Raw genomic sequence first — 22,878 nt, forward strand, 5'->3', positions numbered from 1 at the left:
GTATAAAATAGTGTCAAAATTTAAAATACTCTACAAATTTAAATATGATAAACTACTTAAAGTGCCTATCTTCTCATCTTCTTAAGAAACAAACACCGCACACAATGCTTTAGAAAATAGAAGTCATGGTTTACATTTGGCTGCACTGTAAAAATACAATCCAGAAAAATGGTTTTAAGATAAGAGCAAAGAAAAGGAATTAAACGACTCATATTGAGCAATTCTGCCCACCCACTGGTATAGTTATTCAGAAGTGTGCATACCTTCATGTCCTTTATTTAACCATTTATTTATGTTCATTAGATATGGGAAAAAAATAGTTCACTATGACAATTTTTTCCTCCTTTCTTAAACAGTATCTTTAAATAATGTTATCCTCTCTTCTTTTATAAAAGTAGCATTTATGGTTCTAAATACTCCCTTTAAATACTAATTTAGCTGCATCCCAAAAGATTTGATATGTGTTATATTTTCATTATTGTTTGATCCCGTATTTCCATTTGGATTTTTTTTAATTGACTAAGTTAACTGAATTTCCATGTTTAAGAGGTTTTTATGGTTATGTTTCTGTTAGTGATATTTAAATGACTTAAAACACGATCAATCGTTGAAATGTTCCATATGTGCTCAAAAAAGGGGTGCCCCTCATGGCTGGGTGTAGCACTCAGGATGCCACCCTGCTCAGTGGTTGTGTTAGTAGGCTACGGCTTCCTGAGTTTGCACTACTGGAGCCCTCAACTCCTCAGAGAGTTAGCTCACTATCTTCCCTCATGGTTACAGCTTCATCTGTACAATTTGTTAATTCTGACAATTTGTCCTTAATGTATTTTATATCCATGTTATTGAGATCATACAAGTTTTAAACTACTATATCTTCCTGGGTTATTGAACCTTTCATCGAAATCTACATTTTTTTTTTTTTTTTTTTTTCGGTACGCGGGTCTCTCACTGTTGTGGCTTCTCCCATTATGGAGCACAGGCTCAGCGGCCATGGCTCATGGGCCTAGCCGCTCCGCGGCATGTGGGATCTTCCCGGACTGGGGCACGAACCCGTGTCCCCTGCATCAGCAGGCCGACTCTCAACCACTGCGCCACCAGGCAAGCCCTCGAAATCTATTTTTAATAATGTTTCTTAACTTTTAATAATGCTTTTTTTCCCTAAATCTATTTTATATGCAATTAAAATAGTTTCAACAGCCGTGTTCGGTGACTATTTGTGTGGTACATCATTTTCCATTCTTCCACTTTCAATATTTTTGTTCTCATATGTTTTAGGTATACCTTTTGTAACCTCCATAAAGCTGGATTTTCTTCTCTTAATCCAGTCTAATAATCTGTCTTCTAAACTTTAGTTAGTCCATTTACATTTAATTTCATTAACTGTTATATTTGGTTTTATTTCTACCTTTTTTTTTTTTTTTGGTGTGTGCTACTTATTTGTCCCATTTTCCTCTAATTCACTCTCTCTCTTTTTTCCTTCCTTCCTTCCTTCCTTCCCTCTTTCCCTCCCTCCCTACCTCCCTCCTTCCTTCCCTCCTTCCTTCCCTCCTTCCTTCCTTCCTTCCCTCCTTCCTTCCTTCCTTCCTTCCTTCCTCCCTCCCTCCCTCGCTCCCTTCTTTCTTTCTAACTTGACACCTGTATTGTATTTCAATCCCCTAGATGGTAATTCTATACAATTTAAATGCATTTTTAACTTGAGTTTCATGTTAAAAATGACTGGTATAACTAGATCACTGGGGTAGGAATTGCTTCCCAGTGGGTTATACGGGGCAGCTTCTGAGGAGGCCCCCAGGTCATGGTTCAGATGAAGTCATCTGAACTTGGAGGTGATGAACCTGGCATGGGACCCATGACCTTGCAGGGTGTGGTTGTGAGCCCCTCCTGGGAGAAGAGGACTCTGTGACAACGCCCTGAGGGGCATCTACCATGCTGTGCACTGGACAACTTTGCACTCCTGCCCTTCCCGGGACTTGAGGCCCCCAACCCCATGTGGTCCCCCAGCAGGGGCATGGTGAGGAAGCCTGGGCACTGGAGAGCAAGGACTTGAACCTGGCCAAGGCACATGAGACCCAGCCCTGAGCCTATAAACTCATGGTGTTCAGAAAGGCCTTTGAGGAGAAGCAGCCTATTTACCACCAGACAATTCACAAGGGAGAAGAACCCCAAACGTGTCGGGAGTGTGAGGGGTCCTCAGAATTACACACCAGAGGAAAGCCTTCAAGTTCACTAACACACCTCGGCAGCCAGCTGAGGAGTGCACAGGGGTGAGGAACTCTGGCTGAGAGGCCAACACAGAGCTGCCTGATCTTATGGCTTTTCAGGATGAGCTTGAGGTTTGAATTTTTATGTGAAATCTCCTAATTGTATAAAATGTTGGCATTGTTATTTTATAGCTTTACTGGGGTATCATTAACATCAAATAAACTGCACATGGATAAATAGCCTACGTTTTGACATACATATACATCCATGAAGCCAACACCACAATTAAGATACTGAACAATTTCTCATCCCCAAAGATTCCTCGGGCCCTTTTTAGTGCCATCCTCATGCTCTGCTTGCCTCTACCCAGTCCCTAGGCAACTACTGATCTATTTTCTGTCACTGTAGATTGTTTGTGTTTTCTAGAATTTCACATAACTGGAATCACGCAGCATCTCCTTTTTTTGTTTTTGTCTCACTAGCATAATTATTTTGCGGACCATCCGGGTTGTGTCAACAGTGACTTCCTTTTTATCACTGAGCAGTAAACCACTGTATGGCTCTTCCAGTTTGTCTACACACTCACCTGTTGTTGGACATGTGGGTTATTTCCAGTGTGCAGTTACAAACAAAGCTGCTATGAACATTCATGTACCAAAAACAAGTTTAATTTTAGTCACTGTCTTTCCTTTCTGGTGAAAAGTACAAAGATCCTAGAATGCTTTAACTTTATGTTTGATGCTTACATGCAATATTGTCCAGAAACTTTATTTATCTTTACATATATTTCCATTCATCAAATATTATCATACTGATTGTTACATTTTGTTTAGGTTTCTCTACATTGTTTCCAATCATTCCTTCTCGCATTTCAGGCTTTCCTTCTGGGATCATTTTCTTTCTTTCTGAAATAATTTAACTTAAAAATATTTGAAAGGTTTAGATGGAAGTTAATTCCCTGAGTTTCTATTTACCTGAAAATATCTTTTTGGTTGTTGATCTTGTCTTTTAAAAGTTTTTCTTAAATACAATCTTAGTTTAGCATTTATTTTCTTTCAATATTTTGAAGACACTGTTCCTGTGTCGTCTGCCTTCTGACGTTGCTGTTGGTTTAACAACTATTGATTGTTTCTCCTGTGTAGTAACCAGTCTTCTTCATTCTCTGATGCTTTTAGAATCTTCCTGTTCTGCAATTTCAGTGATCGATTTAGGTGGGGCTTTCATTTTATTCCTACTCCTTGGGATTCTTTTTGTGTGTGTGTGTGTGGTATGCGGGCCTCTCACTATCGTGGCCTCTCCTGTTGCGGAGCACAGGCTCTGGACGCGCAGGCTCAGCGGCCATGGCTCACGGGCCCAGCTGCTCCGCGGCATGTGGGATCCTCCCGGACCGGGGTACGAACCCGTGTCCCCTGCATCAGCAGGCGGACTCTCAACCACTGCGCCACCAGGGAAGCCCTCCTTGGGATTCTTGAGTCTTAAAAATTGTGGAAAGCTCTGCTTCATTATCTTTTAAAATATTACCTTTCCACTATTCTCTCTATTATTTTCTTCTGGAAATCTAATTTTACCCACCATATTGTTTAACTTCTCTTTTATATTTTAAATCTGTTATATTTTCTGCCTGCATTTTGAGTAATTTTATCAGGGCAAATTTCAGATCTAAGTTAGAATTGCTGTTTCACCTACTTACCTGCTCTTTAGCCCATCTAGTCAATTTTGTGTCAATTATAGTTTTTAATTCTAGAATTTCTCGTGTTATTGTGTGCATGTATGTACATGTGGGCGTGCATGTTTGTGTGTGTGTATTTAATCTTTTAATCTGACTGGATATTTCTGATAGTCTTTTGTTTTTTAATCATATGTGCGCTTTCATTTTTTAAACACATTAAGCATACTTATAGTCTTTCCCAGGCAACTTTAATCTCTGTGTTCTTTCCAGGTTTGAACTCTGCTCGCTCTCATTCATGATGGCATGCTTCCATCTGTGATTTTCTGATTGTTAGGTCATGCTCTGTGAAACTTTATCTGAGGGAATTATTTTAGGACTCATTTGAGAGCACAGGTCTCCTTGGGAGGATGTGGGTTAGTCTCAGCCCAGTTCCTGGCACTGCCAACTCATGGCCACCCTAAACAACATTCTAGACTCAGGACCTTATATAAGTGCACACAGAAAGAGTAAAATTTAGCCCCAAACTCAGGTAAATATGGGTCTGTGCTTACAAATTCTTAGGAGTAACATTTCTACCTAGAGTGAAAACAAAATAGGCAACTATCCCCAGCACCTTCCTCTCTCCACTTGATCCCAGGAGGAAATCATGTTTTCCAGGAGGTTCTTCATGTAGAATTCTATGGTTTCACTTTCCACCTTGACGAGGCCCTAAACTCACCAGCAGTCTCCAGTGTTTGCCTGGTCTGAGGCTGTAGCACCCGGTGGTGAGTGGCTTTAGCTTACACAGTTTCCTTTCTGGAGTCTAGCCTTCTCTTACTTTTGGGCATATGACCTTTTCCTTACTATGTTGTCAGCTCAGCTGTTCTTTAAAAATATGTGTTTGGAATTCAATTCACTACTTTTATATAGTGTGCACTGCAAGGATTTTTTAGGGTGTCGGTTCACCATGCTGTACGAAATAAAGCTTCAGTATAAACTGATTTAGACGAAGCTCTGTATACTGATAAATAGGTGAGGTGAATATTCAACAAGCAAAGGTCGTGATTCTCAGCCCTAGCAACACAGTAGCCCTGTGACCAATTTGCAGCTAAATCCTTAAAGATGCAAGATTGTCTATCCTGCTATGCTGAATCCTCCCAATTAATATGAAGGTACACAGAGGCAGTCAGCCTGTCAATGACTGAAGTAGATTTTCAAAGGAGCTCACATTGCTGTAAAGATGATATGGAGATCATAATGTGACATGCACCAGAGGATTTAAATTATTATTAAATGTAATTATATCTACATGGCATGTATACTATAATATATGCATACTACATCCACATATATACACGCAAATACAATTATACTTAAGAAATCTGTCCTACAAAGTATGTATACTTTAATTTCATCCCAATAGCAAACTTGTAAGACTGTATTGTGCCTCGATATCGGCGAGTGACGCACAACTCATTATTTTTCTTCAGGATTTGCATTAATAAAGAGCTGTTCAGTGTCCCTAGTCCCATTTGATGGAGAGTGATCATCACTGCTGCTCACTGCTGTCTCTGTAGCCTTGCAATCATCCAGCAGATTGGAGAGAGAAGACACATCTAATGATCCTAGCTCAAACACTCTACCTGTTGCTGTTGACAGACTTTGTTCCTTAGAGAAGATATTAACTGTCAGCTGGCTGTGACAGTTTGTGAACTAACTTGACATTTGTGCTGGCGCCGTAAGAGTATTTACAGCTCAGAAAATATATATAATCAGATTATGATGGACCCAAGGATTTGCAAAGTAAAAAGTATAATACACAAGTTATAAACATGACCATAATGATAAAATTATTTAAAAAATAACTTCAGTGCTTAGGCTCTCGTTCCAGAAATACCTTCTCTATATGAAACACATGGTGTATGTTTGCAAAGACAAAATGGATTGCAGAGAACAGAGGATGGGGATTCCATTTACAGCTGGTCATTCATTCTAAATTTTCTAACAGCCCACTATGTCAGAAAACTGCTAAGAAAGGTAGAAAGAGCAATTTTGAATGATATGGAATGTAAATGTAAAATATCACAGCATTAGGAAAAAGATGAACATTATAGCTTTGTTATTTTCTTTTGTCAGACTCTGAACAGGATCTTCTTTATATTCCATGAACATCACCTTGTGAGGAATTTAAATTGTCATGTTTCAACATAATCACCCAAAGTGGTTAAGTCTCTAGGAAAGTGACACTGGAAGGCAATGATACAGGCAGAATTTTTCGTGAATATTATGAACACTTTTGAATCTTATAACACTTTTTGTAAATATAAAAGTGGATGGGAAGAATCAATTAGTGTTTTGTCTCTAATCTCATTTCCTAGTAAACACTGGAGATGCCATAATGAAAGAACAGATTTGACCAGTACTTACTGCTCTAGTCCCAGGACAGTTTGGAGACTGGCATTCACCACTCATCTGGTTTGGGATTAAGACATCTTCCCAGCGAGAAGGACCCTTTGAGAAAAAAACAGCATATACTTGGTGCACAAATTGTAATTCAAATGTATTCCCTAATACATTTTCTAAAATCTATTTATGCTATAAAACGATAATGAAAGTAATATGTAATGCAAAGATTTTCAAAGTAAGATACATAGACCCTGGGGGTTCTCAGGACCCTTTTGGGGGATCTGGTAAGTCAAAACCATTTTCATCAATGTACTAAGATGATATTTGGCATATTGCTCCAAACATGTATCACATGTACATGTAGTAGTTTCCCCACTGCAGTTATATTTAACTGTTTAAAAATTTAAATAATTTTCTTAAGTTCATTGCAATTTCAGTTGATAACTTTTAAATGAAAACACACATGCAAGTCTCACTCAAAAGGACTATCTGGGGGCAGCAGTGCAGCACGGGGAGGCACACCTGGAGGACCGCTGGGCGCAGTCAGCAGGCTGAGCAGAGGCACCTGTATCTCCTCTCCCTCCTGAGGCCCCGTGAGAATTACAGTTAATAACTAGCAACATGTAAAGCCATAATACTAAGAAAAACAGAAGGCAGAAACTTGGTTGAGAAGAGAGTTCCACACTTTTCTGGAAATCTGCAGTAGGCTGCAGCAGAGGACGGGGCCTCTGTGCCGTGCAGGCCCACAAGGAGCCCAAAGGCTCGAGAAAAAGGAGGCGGGAGAGAAAGCAGAGTGAGACCTGGAGCAGCAAACAGGGAGAAAGTTACAATTTAATAAGCAGAAGATCCTAAAAATCTTCTAGATAGAAAGGTCAGATCCCCAGCTTAGAAACATAGAATGCAATGAAACTTTCTGTGCATATCACAGATATGAATTTTTCATGCGTTAATTTTTCAGGGCCCAAAAAGCAACAAAAACACTTATGTAACAATTCCTATAATTGTCACATAAGTACTACTTTATCTGACAAACCCTTGTGTTGTACAAGGAAATTACAGAAAATTCATTCACAATTTTCTTCTTGATCTCAGACCATAACAAAACATACAGGTAATAAAACTGAATAGAACTCCGTTGGATATGAGAATTCAACATAATAAAATATATGTGCTCGTTTATCCATACTACTCAAACTATTAGTATTCAATGCTATTGCTATAACCATCCTGAAAATAGAAACAAATTTCCCAGTTAATTTCTGCCATTAGAAAGCAGTTTTAACTTTGCTCCTTTCTAGTTTTAGAAAATATAAAATGTTAATTGGTTATTCATTGCATACATTGTTTTAACAGTTGCATAGGTAAGGCATTTATAATTAACGGGCTTTATATAGGAGTAAGAAAGGTGTCAAGACCACAAGATTAACAAGGACTGCAAATCACATGGCAGCCCAAGGGAGCTATGGATTAGAATGCATCAAGGGAAGAATACAAAAAAAAATGTATTTCATCTCTCAAAGGTATAGAATTGGAGAAAGACATCAGAAAAAAAAAATGTCAGAACAGTGTGAAATACATGTCTTAATAAAGAATCGTGTGGCTGCTTTTTAGAAAACTTTCTCCTTCTTGTCCAGTAGTAGTTACAACCAAGAAAAATACATAAATTATTTGAGCATCTATATCAGGAGTCAGCAAACAATGGCCTTGTTGGCCAAATCCAGCCTAGGGTTTGCCTTTGTACGGCCACAACCTAAGAATGGTTTTACATTTTTAAATGGTTGAAAAGCATAAAAAGAAGAGCCTTCTGTGGCACACGAAAAGTAAATGACATTCACATTTCCATGTCCACAATGAAATTTATTGGACACGGCCATGGTTGTTCATTTATGTATTGTCTATGCTGCTTCTGCACAGCAAGGGCAAAACTGAGCTGTGGCTCAATAAGCCTAAAATATTTACTATCCAGTCCTTTATGGAAAAAGCTTGCCAATCCTTGACAGTAAATAAAATGTTCCAGGTTCATATTGAAAATACTCAAAAATACTGTAGCAGCATTTTGGCTACCATATAATCTTATTCATTTGTACAAGCAGCTGCATTCTGGGTCTCAAGTGAGAAATTACTTCAGTTAAAACCTTAGTACTGTTGACCTGTGAAATCTGAGAAGGCATTGATAGAATCCAGTGATTCAAGTAGCTTGAATCAGTAAGAGAGTGGAAAATTACAACATTGGGGATTTGTCTTGATTAATGCTACCACCAGCTGAAAATCGTGAAGCAGAATATTATTTAAATACATTTATATGATGCATGTAAATCATAAGTTCAGAAAAATGACTCAGTGGCATAATAAACAGTGATAAAAATCTATAAAATATGAGTCTTAAAATAATATTTATTCTTAAGAATTCCAGAACAAATCCACAAGTCATTTTGGCTCTGTCTTGTCACGTCCAATCAAGTGGAAAACTGAAGTACTTAACTAATTCTTATCCGAATATCACTCTGACAAGCTTCAGACAGGCAGTTTAAGCAAAGGTGTGTTTTTTTCCTGAATTATCTAAATCGATTCTATAATCTGTTCTTCATAGGTGGGCACATACACTGCTCCCTAAACAAATTATGCATTATGTTTTACAAAATGCTTCTACAAAGTATTGGCACTTACAGGTTTTGAAAAGGGTAATTTTAATAGTATTTTTACTACACTTTTACCAATTATCTCAGGTTATCATCAACTGTGTTGCATTTAAAATAGCCTCTTGGGGCTTTCCTGGTGGCACAGTGGTTGAGAGTCCGCCTGCCGATGCAGGGGACACAGGTTCGTGCCCCGGTCCGAGAGGATCCCACGTGCTGCAGAGCGGCTGGGCCCGTGGGCCATGGCTGCTGGGCCTGCGCGTCCGGAGCCTGTGCTCTGCAGCGGGAGAGGCCACAGCAGTGAGAGGCCCCCGTACCGCAAAAAAAAAAAAAAAAAAAAAGCCTCTTGAATGATTCCACAAACATCTAAGTCGAATAATTAAATTTAAGGGACTAAAATTATTTTGAAAATTATACTACTGACATGATACAAGGACAGCAAAACTGTCTTTAAGACAGCTACACTCAGAGGCTTCCATCCACCCTCCTAACTTTTCCTCTCTGTCTGCAGTAAAATGATACAGAGAAGGAGAGTCAAAGTTCACCAACCTGTTGAGTCCCAGTTCCACCAATTATTAGCTATATGCTCTTGAGCAAGTTTCATGTTGCCTTTCTAAACTTAGGGTTCCTCATCTGAAAAGTGAGGGATTAAATAGCTCCTTCACAGGGATTTCATGAAGATTAAGTGAAATAACACCTGTAAGACTGCACAGTGCCTGGCACATGTTGACTTATTTAAAAATGGCAACTGCTGAAAGCAGGATTTCTTATTTCTCAAAATAGAACTCCCCAAGTACGATTATGTTTAATGTTGTAGATAGATAAGCAATAAGATGCCAGTTTCAAGGGACCAGACTTAACCCAGTGGGTTTTTCATTTCTTCCTTTTTCTCAGTTTCCAGATTACCCAACCATTCCCCAGGGGTCAATCACTTTCCAGAGCATGCTGCTATAACTCTCTCAAAGCATGACTGATATTTCCATCAGTCATACAGTAACCTTGTTCTGCATCTCCCTCCATTTGATTTTAAGATCTGTGCTTCTAATAAAGCTAAGCATGGTGCTATGATTATAGCAGAGGCTCAATAATGCAATCATTTAATAGTAAGCAGGGAAAATAATAGGGAAAAGTCCTTTGAATCAATACATATCTACCAACCAAACGATACATATCTACTAAACAGCTCTTAAACTCTGTATTCTTAGAGTTTACAAAAGAGAGAAGAATCCTTTTTCTTTAGGTTTTATGGACTAGCCACAAAGACTGAGGTTGTAAATTAACTGAGCACACCCAATCAAATGAATAAAATTAAAAAGGAATACTCATACCAAATATCGGTCAGATATAAAACAAATGAATACACATATACTGCTGGTGCAAATATAAAACGACACAGTCAGTCTGGATATCTATTAGGCATTTAAAAAAAATTAAACATACAACTAACACATGGCTTGGCCATTCCACTCCTAGATAATTGACTAAGATAAATGAAAACGAGTCCACAAAAAGAATTGTATACAAATGCTCACAACAGTTTTATTCATAATAGCCACCAACTGGAGACCACCCAAAATATGAATGGATAAACAAAATGTGGTATATCCATCCAATGGAATACTACTCAATAATCAACAGTATTACGTTACTTATAAATGCAACACCGTGGATGATTCTCAAAATTATGTGAGGGAAGGAAGCCAAATATGAAATAGAATATATGCATGATTCTGATTATATAAAATGCAAACAAATCTATAGTGGCAAAAACAGATCACTGGTAGCTTTCGGGTGGGGGCAGAGGGTGGAATGGGCTACATAAGAGCATGAAGAATCTTTTGGGGGTGTTATGGGCTGAGTTGTGTCCTCTAAAACTGCATATGTTAAAGTCTTAACCCTCTTCAGAATATGACTGTTTTGGAGATAGGGTTTTTGAAGAGGTAATTAAGTTAAAATGAGGTCATTATGGTGGACCCTAATTCAATGTGACTGGTGTCCTTAAAAGATGTCCTTAACAGATGGGATTGGGACATAGACATGCACAGAGAAAAGATCACGTGAAGGCACTGAAGAAGACAACCATCTACAAGCCAAGGCAAAAGGTCTCAATAGACACCAACCTTGCTGACAATTTAGTCTCAGATTTCTAGCCTCCAGAATTGTGAGTGAATAAAATTCTGTGGCTTAAACAACCCAGTTGGTGGTACTTTTTTATGGCACCTCTAGCAAACTAATATAGGGGTTATGGAAGTGTTCTCTATCTTGATTGTGATGGTGGTTTTGTGGGATTATATACTTGTCAGAACTCTTCAAATTGTACCCTTTAAATGGAGGCAGTCTATTTTACACAAACTAGTGTATTGGGAAAAAACGAACTGAGAAGTTGCCAAGGAAATTCTCTGAGGGAAGGAGAATCTGTATCAAATGGTGCTTGAACAACTGAATTTCGATATCTAAATCCCTTCCTCACTCCATACAGTTTCTAGAAGAAGACAAATGAGAACATCTTTACAACCTTGAAACAGACAGATTTTTTTTTATAAGGACACACAAAGCTCTAACCATAAATGAAGAAATTTATAAATTGAATTTCAATGAAAATTTTAAAAAAACTTCCACTCATCAAAAGACACTATTCAACATGAATATGCAAGCCACAGACTGGAGAAAATATTTATAATATGTATATTTGTGAAATAATTCATCTTTAGACTATATAAAGAACTATATATAGCACCATACAGACAAGCACCCCAATTCAAAATAAGCAAAGGACTTTATAAAAGGAGACATAAACATGGCCAATAATCATATAAAAAGATAGTTAACATCATTAATAATCAGGAAAATGCAAATTAAAATAACAAAATACAATTTTACTTGGTTTCGCACCTTAGCCAGTATGATGGCTAAAATTTTAAAAAAGGCTCATAATACTGCACTTCGGCAAAACAACTAATCTATGCTGATAGAAATCAGAAGCTGATTGTCTTGACTGGTGGTATGGACGGGAAGGAGGCATGAGGACATTTTTTGGAAATGTTCTGTATTTTGATTGGGGTAGTAGTTACATGGGTGTGCATAACTGTCAAAGCTCACAGAACTGAACCCTTAAATTCTGTGCACTTTATTGAGTGTAAATTGTTCCATAATTTAAAACAGGGAACTGAATCTTATTCTACTCCTTATTCAACAATTACTTACTGAGGCCCTGTCTCTCAGTAGTTCTGCAACTTTGGAAGTTCTCTTAACCACTCAGGGAACAGCTAGCCCAGGACAAATGGAGTAATACCAGAACGGGTATTGCAAGGATTAAATATAAAAGTTAGGCCAATGCCAGGCACACAGTAGGTTCTCAACAAATGTTAACCATTTCTATATTTACCATTCAGCACCCAGACGTGATAAAGTCTGGGGGGACAATTAGGGACCACAGCCAATATGGTTTAAAAAACAATCCACGTAATGAAACAATTAAAAAAAAATTTTTTTAAAAGCATCTTTACCTCTTCAGTAATTTCGCCTTATGGCCTTCGGACACAATAGTCTATAACTTTTATTATAGGATAATCCAAGCCACTGTCAATCAAAAGAATAACCAGTTCTGTGGCTTTGAACTGGTTACTAACATTCATCATCGAGTTACAGAATTCTTCAAGTGAAGAACCATGTCCTACTTCTATCTATGTGCTTTGTTGTGGGTAGCAAAATGCTGTATGTAAACATGGTGAATACTCAGAAATACATTAATTGAATCAGGCTTTACCTTTCTCATCTGTAAAGCTATAAAACTGAAAGATCTGTGGTTTTCAAAGTTGTGTTTTCTTTTAAAGCAGAACTTTCCTCCAATGAATTGTGTACAGAATCCAAAGTATAAAAGAAATAAAGCAGGCTTATTCTGCTTGGAGAAGAAGGATGGGTCCTCAAAGCTCTTGTCACTGCTTTTTGCTGCCTGCTGGAGGCCTCCTACCGTTCCTTGCCACGTGGGCTTCCTAAACGTGGTTGCTTACTTCACAAGCCAGCAGAATATCTGCTTAGGTCCCTAAGATGCAGTCTTCTAAGATGTAATAAAGGGGAGTCTTATATAACATGATCAGGGAAGTGGTAGATATCTCATCACTTTTGCCATATTCTCTTCGTTAGAAGGAAATCACCAGAACCACCTACATTCAAGAGGAAGGGATTTCACAAAAGCATGGACACCAGGAGGTGGGAGATCACTGGGGGTCACCTTCATGTCTGTCCCTGACACACATTTTTTTTTTTTTTTTTTTTTTTTTTTGCGGTACACGGCCCTCTCACTGCTGTGGCCTCTCCCGTTGCAGAGCACAGGCTCCGGACGCGCAGGCTCAGCGGCCATGGCTCACGGGCCCAGCCGCTCTGCGGCATGTGGGATCCTCCCGGACCGGGGCACGAACCCGTGTCCCCTGCATCGGCAGGCGGACTCTCAACCACCGCGCCACCAGGGAAGCCCAATTAACTCTTCTTTTGAAACTATTTTATATAGGACAGAAGGAAGCAGAAGAGGGAAGAAATGATTAAGTGAATTCCAGTTAACCAGCAGGAAAATAATGATCACAATAAAAGTAACAGCACTGCCATCTTCTTGCATTAGTAAAGAACTGGGTTATTTGCGCAGCACTTTCACATGCACAAACCAACCTTGATTCCCAGTGAAAATCTGTTAATGCTATCTATACTCTATAGAGCTTTGAAACCTAAGGTGATTATCTGTTCACATGTTGGGGTGACCACAGAACTGTTTCCTAAGGATCCTGGCCCCCTACACAAGTACTTAACTCTCATATTTAGCATGCCTTAAGAGTACTGCATTTTTGTGAACGAGTATCCATTTTTTACAAAATTTGTTAATCACAAAAATATGGATCTTTCCTTATTTTGTAACATGAAATATCTGAAGTCGTTGCCTGTTGGAAAATCTTGCCCACATTTTAATAAAAGCTTGATCACTAGGCTGGGTAGGGCTTGGTGAGCCAGTTCCATTCTGCTCCATACGTGGTCATTTGGATGGCTCAACTAGGGACCAAAGCGTTCACCTCCACAATGGCTCAGTTGCATGGCTGACAAGCGGTGCTGGGCTCCTGCCCTCGGTTCTTCTCAATCAGAGTCTTTCCAGGGGTTGCTTGCACCTGTAGGTGTTTCCCAAGAGCAGTAGCAATGTCATCTCGACCATATTCTTTCGGTCAAGGACTCACAGAGCCCTCTTCACTGGAAGACACTATTGTGCAACGCTTTGTCAAATGTTAGTTCGGCATTTCACTGAATGAGATTCTAATTTGCAGTTTCTTATCACTACCAATAAAGAACTGTCCCGTGCTGTTTCACTTGGTCTTCTTTCACTTTACCTTCAGCTTTTTGCCCTGGTTTCTGACTATATAGGCCTACTTAGATTTCCTTTCCTTTTTTTAATTTTTTGCCATCCCGCGCAGCATGAGGGATCTTAGTTCCCCAACCAGGGATCGAACCCGTGCCCCCTGCAGTGGAAGTGCGTAGTCTTAACCACCGGACCACTGGGGAAGTCCCTAGATTTCCTTGCATTTTTATTAAAAATACCTAGTGATATATTTTCTAATAAAAGCCTTTAAATATTATGAAGCAGTAATGTGTCACATTGGATATGGTTTATGGAGACAAAAATAACAAACTAGCACTAATTTGGCATATTCTCTGATAGTCCATTAGGCCCCCTCTTGTGTTTTCATCTGGGCATAAGCAGAAGCAGAAAGTATCTGCACCCACACGTAAACTTATCAATGGCTTCCAATTATTTAATATAATTTCTCTGATCTCAGAAAAGCACTATTCAGCTACTCGAGAATTTGAAACCACTACCATGTGCCATCCTCTATGCCTTGAAACACATTCATTTGATGCAAATTTTAAGCCACTGAGGTCATTAATTCACTCAACAAATTACGCATGCAGTATGTGACAGGTATTTTCCTAGACTGGAGATAAATCATTGAACAAGACTTTTCCAATTAGGAGGATAAAAGTGACTGAAGAACTAATTATTACATGGATTTTTTGAGGGTACACAGGAGGGACCCCTGACCAAGATTTTTGAAGGACTGTTGTTTAGGATGAGATCTGAGGAATGATTAGGAATCAGACAGGAAAAGCGAAATTCCACAAGAGAAAGAATTCTGCGCAGGGAAAAGCAGGACTAGGTACCAACTCCTAGACTGGTTTTGCAATATACACATACTCTCAACAAGACAGTATCAATAATTAATAAATAGTTATTTACTTCTGTGCCTCCTAAATATCTTAATCTACACTACTATTACTTGATATCAAGATTCCATTAAAATACACATTTAAATGTAATAGTATGCCAAGCACTGATTTCAAAGCAATGGGTATGCCAACATGATAAACAGTGTCTTTGTACTTTTGATTGAGATTGACTGGATTTCACATCCAATAGACATTAGCAGACATGCAACAATAAGGAAGTTAATTAAGCAGAACATCAGTTTCTTATGTGTAATGTGGAAACAACAATTGTACCTACATCATAGGATTGATGGTTAAATGAGATAAAGTACTTATACACATAGTTAATATTCAATAAATATTAGCAGGTACTGCTCAATAACTCCAGTATGAGAAAAATGTGATCATGGAAAGAGCACCCCAATAGGCAAAGATGCAGAAGATCTATGTTCTAAATGTAGTTTCACAAGAGTTTAGGCTAATCACTTTAAACATCTTTATGCCTCACTTTCTTATCTGTAAATTGTGAGTAATAAGAGCTCAGAGTCAAACAGGATAATGCATGAGTTAATTAATGTGAAAATCCTTTATAATTACCCCAGGGCATTCAGATATTAGTAAGGGGACAACTGGGGCTGTGTGTATTCGTAGACAATCTAAATACCTCACTTATTACTGCTCCAAACATAACTCCATTTCTGAGTTGAAGAGATGCTTCATACATAATGATGCAGCTGCTGCTGGGATCAGCAATTAACCAGAGCAAGTGTCTATGCTTGTGTTGATTACCCAATGCTGCCGAATTAACTCAACAGCTGTTTAAAAAGAATATCTCAGCTGGTCTTGGAGATTTTCCCCAAGAACTGGGGTATCTCTATAGCTTATAAAACATAATTTGGCATGATTTGGTATAAAACAAATGTCCTTCCATTACTAAAATGTGTTTCATATCATAAAAGCAAGCATTTCATACTCTAATACTCAATAACATACTTTTTCCCTCCAAGGAAATTATTACAAGAAAGAAACATCACATCTCTAAAAATACCTACAACGTTGTAAGTGAAACAACTCTTGGTCCACTGCACTACAGCTCCGCTGAGTTTTGACAGAGTCAATCACTGTCATTATTTATTGAGAGTCCTTTCGTGTAGGGTGCCATTATGCTAAATGCAGTTAAGTGTCAAACAATGTGGTTATTCCTTCACAATTTCCAGTTACCAAACTATTCCTAAACGACGAGATGCTTTCAATTATATTACTAAGTGTTGACAGCTTTGCTGTAGGCACATCACAATGATAGTGGGATTTAAACAGCAGTGATTTTTTTGGTCCTATTTCATAGAACTGAAACAATAGAGACAAATAAAGACTTAAAGATACAGTGATTCACTTTTATGCACTCTTAACAGATTTAATTTAGGAGAAGCATATGATTATCCTCATCTGTTCAAACTCTCTTTACTAAGAATAATCTTGCTACTGCATGGAGAGAAATTTGCTGCAGCTCAGATTAGAGGCAGTTTCAGGCAGCATAATATGCTTCTAACTGTTGAGATGGTAGCTCTCATTTCAATTCAAGGCATGTAAATCGATTTAAATAACAACATTTATTATCACGTAAAGCTTCCTAGTTATCTCAGCTGGCTTTACATCTTGATAATTATGACTGGAAATGGACTATGCTTATTAAATGTGATAAGAAGTTTATTAGATTTCTAGTGAATGCCCAGATACCATCATCATCATATAAACATTATTATTTAGTTCTCAAAAATAAAGCTTGGTGAATAACACATCACATTTTGGTGTGTAGTATACTACTCTGAATCCCCAACTGATGCTGAACTCAATCAGCCACCTTTTTTCAAAAAAAGGAAAGGAAGAAATAATATAGGACATGTTTACATGATTAACAGATCACAATTTAATTAATTTTTCAGTTGCTTCAATGTAATGAATTGCCCATGAAGATGTAGCAATATGGGGTTACTGTATTGGCCAGTCCACAAAAGTTATACATTTTGCACTAATGGAAGTAATGCATGCTTCAAGGACTTAAGTAGGCAAGTGGCGTGATAAGAACTGGACAAAACTATGAAAAAAATCACTTCTTGAGGGTCCTAAAGGGCAATGAACTTGAATGGGCTTCCCTCAATTAAGCATAAGACACAATTGTAATGAGCAGGCTTCTAGCTGTGCTATAAATCTAATGGCACTACCATGTAATCCTATGACCAGGAATTTTCAGTGACGGCCAGCATATGGGCAGGGGACATTCCTGCCCTTTACTGACCTGGGGTTTTTTGAGTTGAAAAGAGTAAGAATTTCTTAATAAAAAATAAATTTTTAGAAAACCCTCAGACATCCCCCAAACCAAAAATGACTCTTGGCGAAAAGAAAAGTCAGTTTGTCCTTGGACATGTATGTTGGCAAAGACCTTTTGTTTTTAGCAAGGCCCAGTTTCATATGAACTGAAAACATTTGCTCTAGTACATAAATCTTACTCTGGGCCTTTTCATGTCAAGATACTTCTACCTTTTCCTTTCTTTCTCTCTCCCTTTCTTCCTCCTCCCTCTGCTATAATCCAGGTTCAATCACCTCTAAAAATAACTGTAGCTTATTTATGGACTAATGAGACAGGAGTGAAAAAGTCTTAATTCTAGATTAAAACAAACTAAATTCGTAGTTATCTGAACTTTCTCAGGACTAATTCAAACTGGCCGAACTTCACACCAAAAGTTTTGTGAAGTTTCCCACCTCTTTCTGTAAGAATTCAACCTCCATTATTATTTTGCAATTTCCTCCCCTTTGGCTCAATATTTAATAAAACCAACTTCTCTAAAAATCTTTTCTTTCTATGTCTATTTCTTTCATCAGGAAAAGTGTGAAAGATTGTTGCTGAAGGACAAATTAGATCTTAGTTAAAAATCATTCTAATTCTTTTTTTTTTTTTTTTTTTTTTGCAGTACGCGGGCCTTTCACTGTTGTGGCCTTTCCCATTGTGCAGCACAGGCTCCGGATGCGCAGGCTCAGCGGCCATGGCTCACGGGCCTAGCCGCTCCACGGCATGTGGGGTCTTCCCAAACCGGGGCACGAACCCGTGTCCCCTGCATCGGCAGGCGGACTCTCAACCACTGCGGCGCCAGGGAAGTCCCAAATCATTCTAATTCTTAATTTTTTTTTTTTAAACATCTTTATGGGAGTATAATTGCTTTACAATGGTGTGTTAGTTTCTGCTTTATAACAAAGTGAATCAGTTATACATATACATATGTTCCTATATCTCTTCCCACTTGCGTCTCCCTCCCTCCCCTCCTCCCTATCCCACCCCTCTAGGTGGTCACAAAGCACCGAGCTGATCTCCCTGTGCTATGCGGCTGCTTCCCACTAGTTATCTATTTTACGTTTGGTAGTGTATATATGTCCATGCCACTCTCTCACTTTGTCACAGCTTACCCTTCCCCCTCCCCATATCCTCAAGTCCTTTATCTAGTAGGTCTGTCTTTATTCCCGTCTTACCCCTAGGTTCTTCATGAACAATTTCTTTTTTTTTTTTTTTTTAGTTTCCGTATATATGTGTTAGCATACAGTATTTGTTTTTCTCTTTCTGACTTATTTCACTTTGTATGACAGACTCTAGGTCCATGACCTCACTACAAATAACTCAATTTCGTTTCTTTTTATGGCTGAGTAATATTCCATTGTATATATGTGCCACCTCTTCTTTATCCATTCACCTATTGATGGACACTTAGGTTGCTTCTATGTCCTGGTTATTGTAAATAGAGCTGCAATGAACATATTGGTGCATGACTCTTTTTGAATTATGGTTTTCTCAGGGTATATGCCAAGTAGTGGGATTGCTGGGTCATATGGTAGTTCTATTTTTAGTTTTTTAAGGAACCTCCATACTGTTCTCCATACTGGCTGTATCAATTTACATTCCCAACAACAGTCAAGAGGGTTCCCTTTTCTCCACACCCTCTCCAGAATTTATTGTTTCTAGATTTTTTGATGATGGCCATTCTGACTGGTGTGAGATGATATCTCATTGTAGTTTTGATTTGCATTTCTCTAATGATTAATCATGTTGAGCATTCTTTCATATGTTTGTTGGCCATCTGTATATCTTCTTTGGAGAAATGTCTGTTTAGGTCTTCTGCCCATTTTTGGATTTTTTTTTGTTTTTTTGATATTGAGCAACATAAGCTGCTTGTAACTTTTGGAGATTAATCCTTTGTCCGTTGCTTCATTTGCAAATATTTTCTCCCCTTCTGATGGTTGTATTTTCGTCTTGTTTATGGTTTCCTTTGCTATGCAAAAGCTTTTAAGTTTCATTAGGTTCATTTGTTTATTTTTGTTTTTATTTCCATTTCTCTAGGAGGTGGGTCAAAAAGGATCTTGCTGTGATTTATGTCATAGAGTGTTCTGCATATGTTTTCCTCTAAGAGTTTGATAGTGTCTGGTCTTACATTTAGGTCTTTAATCCATTTTGAGTTTATTTTTGTGTATGGTGTTAGGGAGTGTGCTAACTTCATTCTTTTACATGTAGCTGCCCAGTTTTCCCAGAACCCTCTATTGAAAAGGCTGTCTTTTCTCCATTGTATATTCTTGCCTCCTTTTTCAAAGATAAGGTGACCATATGTGCGTGGGTTTATCTCTGGGCTTTCTATCCTGTTCCATTGATCTATATTTCTGTTTTTGTGCCCGTACCATACTGTCTTGATTACTGTAGCTTGGTAGTATACTCTGAAGTAAGGGAACCTGATTCCTCCAGCTCCGTTTATCTTTCTCAAGATTGCTTTGGCTACTCGGGGTCTTTTGTGTTTCCATACAAATTGTGAAACTTTTTGTTCTAGTTCTGTGAAAAATGCCATTCATAATTTGATAGGGATTGAACTGAATCTGTAGATTGCTTTGGGTAGTATAGTCATTTTCACAGTGTTGATTCTTCCAATCCAAGAACATGGTATATCTCTCCACCTATTTGTATTGTCTTTAATTTCCTTCATCAGTGCCTTATAATTTTCTGCATACAGGTCTTTTGTCTCCTTAGGTAGGTTTATTCCTAGAAATTTTTTTTTTTTGGGGGGGGTACGTGGGCCTCTCGCTGCTGCAGCCTCTCCCACTGCAGAGCACAGGCTCCGGACGCGCAGGCTCAGCAGGCATGGCTCACAGGCCCAGCCGCTCTGTGGAATGTGGGATCCTCCTGGACCAGGGCACAAACCCGCATCCCCTGCATCGGCAGGCGGACTCTCAACCACTGTGCCACCAGGGAAGCCCCTATTCCTAGATATTTTATTCTTTCTTTTGCAATGGTAAATGGGAGTGTTTTCTTAATTTCACTTTCAGATTTTTCGTCATTAGTGTATAGGAATGCAAGAGATTTTTGTGCATTAATTTTGTATCCTGATACTTTACCAAATCATTGATTAGCTCTAGTAGTTTTCTGGTATCATCTTTAGGATTCTCTATGTATAGTATCATGTCATCTGCAAACACTGACAACTTTACTTCTTCTTTTCCAATTTGGATTCCTTTTATTTCTTTTTCTTCTCTGATTGCTGTGGCTAAAACTTCCAAAACTATGTTGAATGATAGTGGTGAGAGTGGGCAACCTTGTCTTGTTCCTGATTTTAGTGGAAATGGTCCCAGTTTTTCACCATTGAGGACGATGTTGGCTGTGGGTTTGTCATATATGACCCTTATTATGTTGAGGAAAGTTCTTCTATGCCTACTTTCTGGAGGGTTTTTATCATAAATGGGTGTTGAATTTTTTTCAAAAGCTTTCTCTGCATCTATGGAGATGATCATATGGTTTTTCTCCTTCAGTTTCTTAATATAGTATTTCACATTGATTGATTTGTGTATATTGAAGAATCCTTGCATTTCTGGGATAAATCCCACTTGATCATGCTGTATGATCCTTTTAATGTGCTGTTGGATTCTCTTTGCTAGCATTTGGTTGACGAATTTTGCATCTATGTTCATTAGTGTTATTGGTTTTCTTTCTTTGTGATATCTTTGACTGGTTTTGGTATCAGGGTGATGGTGGCCTTGTAGAATGAGTTTGCGAGTGTTTCTCCCTCTGCTATATTTTGGAAGAGTTTGAGAACGACAGGTGTTAACTCTTCACTAAATGTTTGATAGAATTCACCTGTGAAGCCATCTGGTCCTGGGCTTCTGTTTGTTGGAAGATTTTTAATCACAGTTTCAATTTCAGTGCTTGTGTTTGGTCTGTTCATATTTTCTATTTCTTCCTGGTTCAGTCTCGGAAGGTTGTGCATTTCTAAGAATTTGTCCATTTCTTCCAGGTTGTCCATTTTATTGGCATAGAGTTACTTGTAGTAACCTCTCAGGATCCTTTGTATTTCTGCAGTGTCAGTTGTTACTTCTCCTTTTTCATTTCTAATTCTATTGATTTGAGTCTTCTCCCTTTTTTTCTTCATGAGTCTGGCTAATGGTTTACCAATTTTGTTTACCTTCTCAAAGAACCAGCTTTTAGCTTTATTGATCTGTGCTATTATTTCCTTCATTACTTTTTCATTTATTTCTGATCTGATCATTATGATTTCTTTCCTTCTGCTAACTTTGGGCTTTTTTTGTACTTCTTTCTCTAATTGCTTTAGGTGTAAGGTTAGGTTGTTTATTTGAGATTTTTCTGTTTTCTTAAGGTTCGATTTTATTGCTATAAACTTCCCTCTTAGAACTGCTTTTGCTGCATCCCATAGGTTTTGGGTCGTCGTGTTTTCACTGTCATTTGTTTCCAGGTATTTTTTTATTTCCTTTTTGATTTCTTCAGTGATCTTTTGGTTATTTAGTACTGTATTGTTTAGCCTCCATGTGTTGGCATTTTTTACAGATTTTTTTCCTGTAATTGATATCTAGTCTCATAGTGCTGTGGTCGGAAAAGATACGTGATATCATTTCAATTTTTTCAAATTTACCAGGCTTGATTTGTGACCCAAGATATGATCTATCCTGGAGAATGTTCCATGAGCAATTGAGAAGAATGTGTAGTCTGTTGTTTTTGGATGGAGTGTCCTATAAATATCACTTAAGTCCAACTTGTTTAATGTATCAGTTTAAGCTTGTGTTTCCTTATTTATTTTCATTTTGGATGATCTGTCCATTGGTGAAAGTGGGGCGTTACAGTCCCCGATTGTGTTACTGTTGACTTCCCCTTTTATGGCTGTTAGTATTTGCCTTATGTATTGAGGTGCTCCTATGTTGGGTGCATATATATTTACAATTGTTATATCTTCTTCTTGGATTGATCCCTGATCATTATGTAGTGTCCTTTTTTGTCTCTTGTAATAGTCATTGTTTTAAAGTCTATTTTGTCTGATATGAGAATTGCTACTTCAGCTTTCTTTTGGTTTCCATTTGCATGGAATATGTTTTTCATCCCCTCACTTTCAGTCTGTATGTGTCTCTAGGTCTGAAGTGGGTCTCTTGTAGACATCATATATATGGGTCTTGTTTTTGTATCCATTCAGTCAGTCTAGGTCTTTTGGTTGGAGCATTTAATCCATTTACATTTAAGCTAATTATCGATATGTATGTTCCTATTACCATTTTCTGAATTGTTTTGGGTTTGTTATTGTAGGTCTTTTCCTTCTCTTGTGTTTCCTGCCTATAGAAGTTCCTTTAGCATTTGTTGTAAAGCTGCTTTGGTGGTGCTGAATTCTTTTAGCTTTTGTTTGTCTGTAAAGGTTTTAATTTCTCTGTCAAATCTGAATG

The 22,878-nt window shown here is 38.1% G+C and overlaps 1 protein-coding gene across 11 annotated transcripts in view; it reads right to left on the reverse strand.

The window, feature by feature from the left end:
* AGPAT4 (1-acylglycerol-3-phosphate O-acyltransferase 4) overlaps positions 1-22,878 on the reverse strand; it is a 1,427,829-nt gene that overhangs the window by 768,679 nt on the left and 636,272 nt on the right. For all 11 annotated transcript variants that reach the window (XR_004038703.3, XR_009558681.1, XR_009558682.1 and 8 more), the window contains exon 5: positions 6,278-6,361. Coding sequence is in view for 7 of the 11 variants with exons in the window: in XM_030852990.3 (XP_030708850.1) it covers positions 6,278-6,361 (84 nt within the window). In the remaining 4 variants the exon portion in view is untranslated. The remainder of the gene's footprint in view (positions 1-6,277; positions 6,362-22,878) is intronic.

This window comes from Globicephala melas, chromosome 14, assembly GCF_963455315.2.
Source record: "Globicephala melas chromosome 14, mGloMel1.2, whole genome shotgun sequence".
Taxonomy (NCBI): domain Eukaryota; kingdom Metazoa; phylum Chordata; class Mammalia; order Artiodactyla; family Delphinidae; genus Globicephala; species Globicephala melas.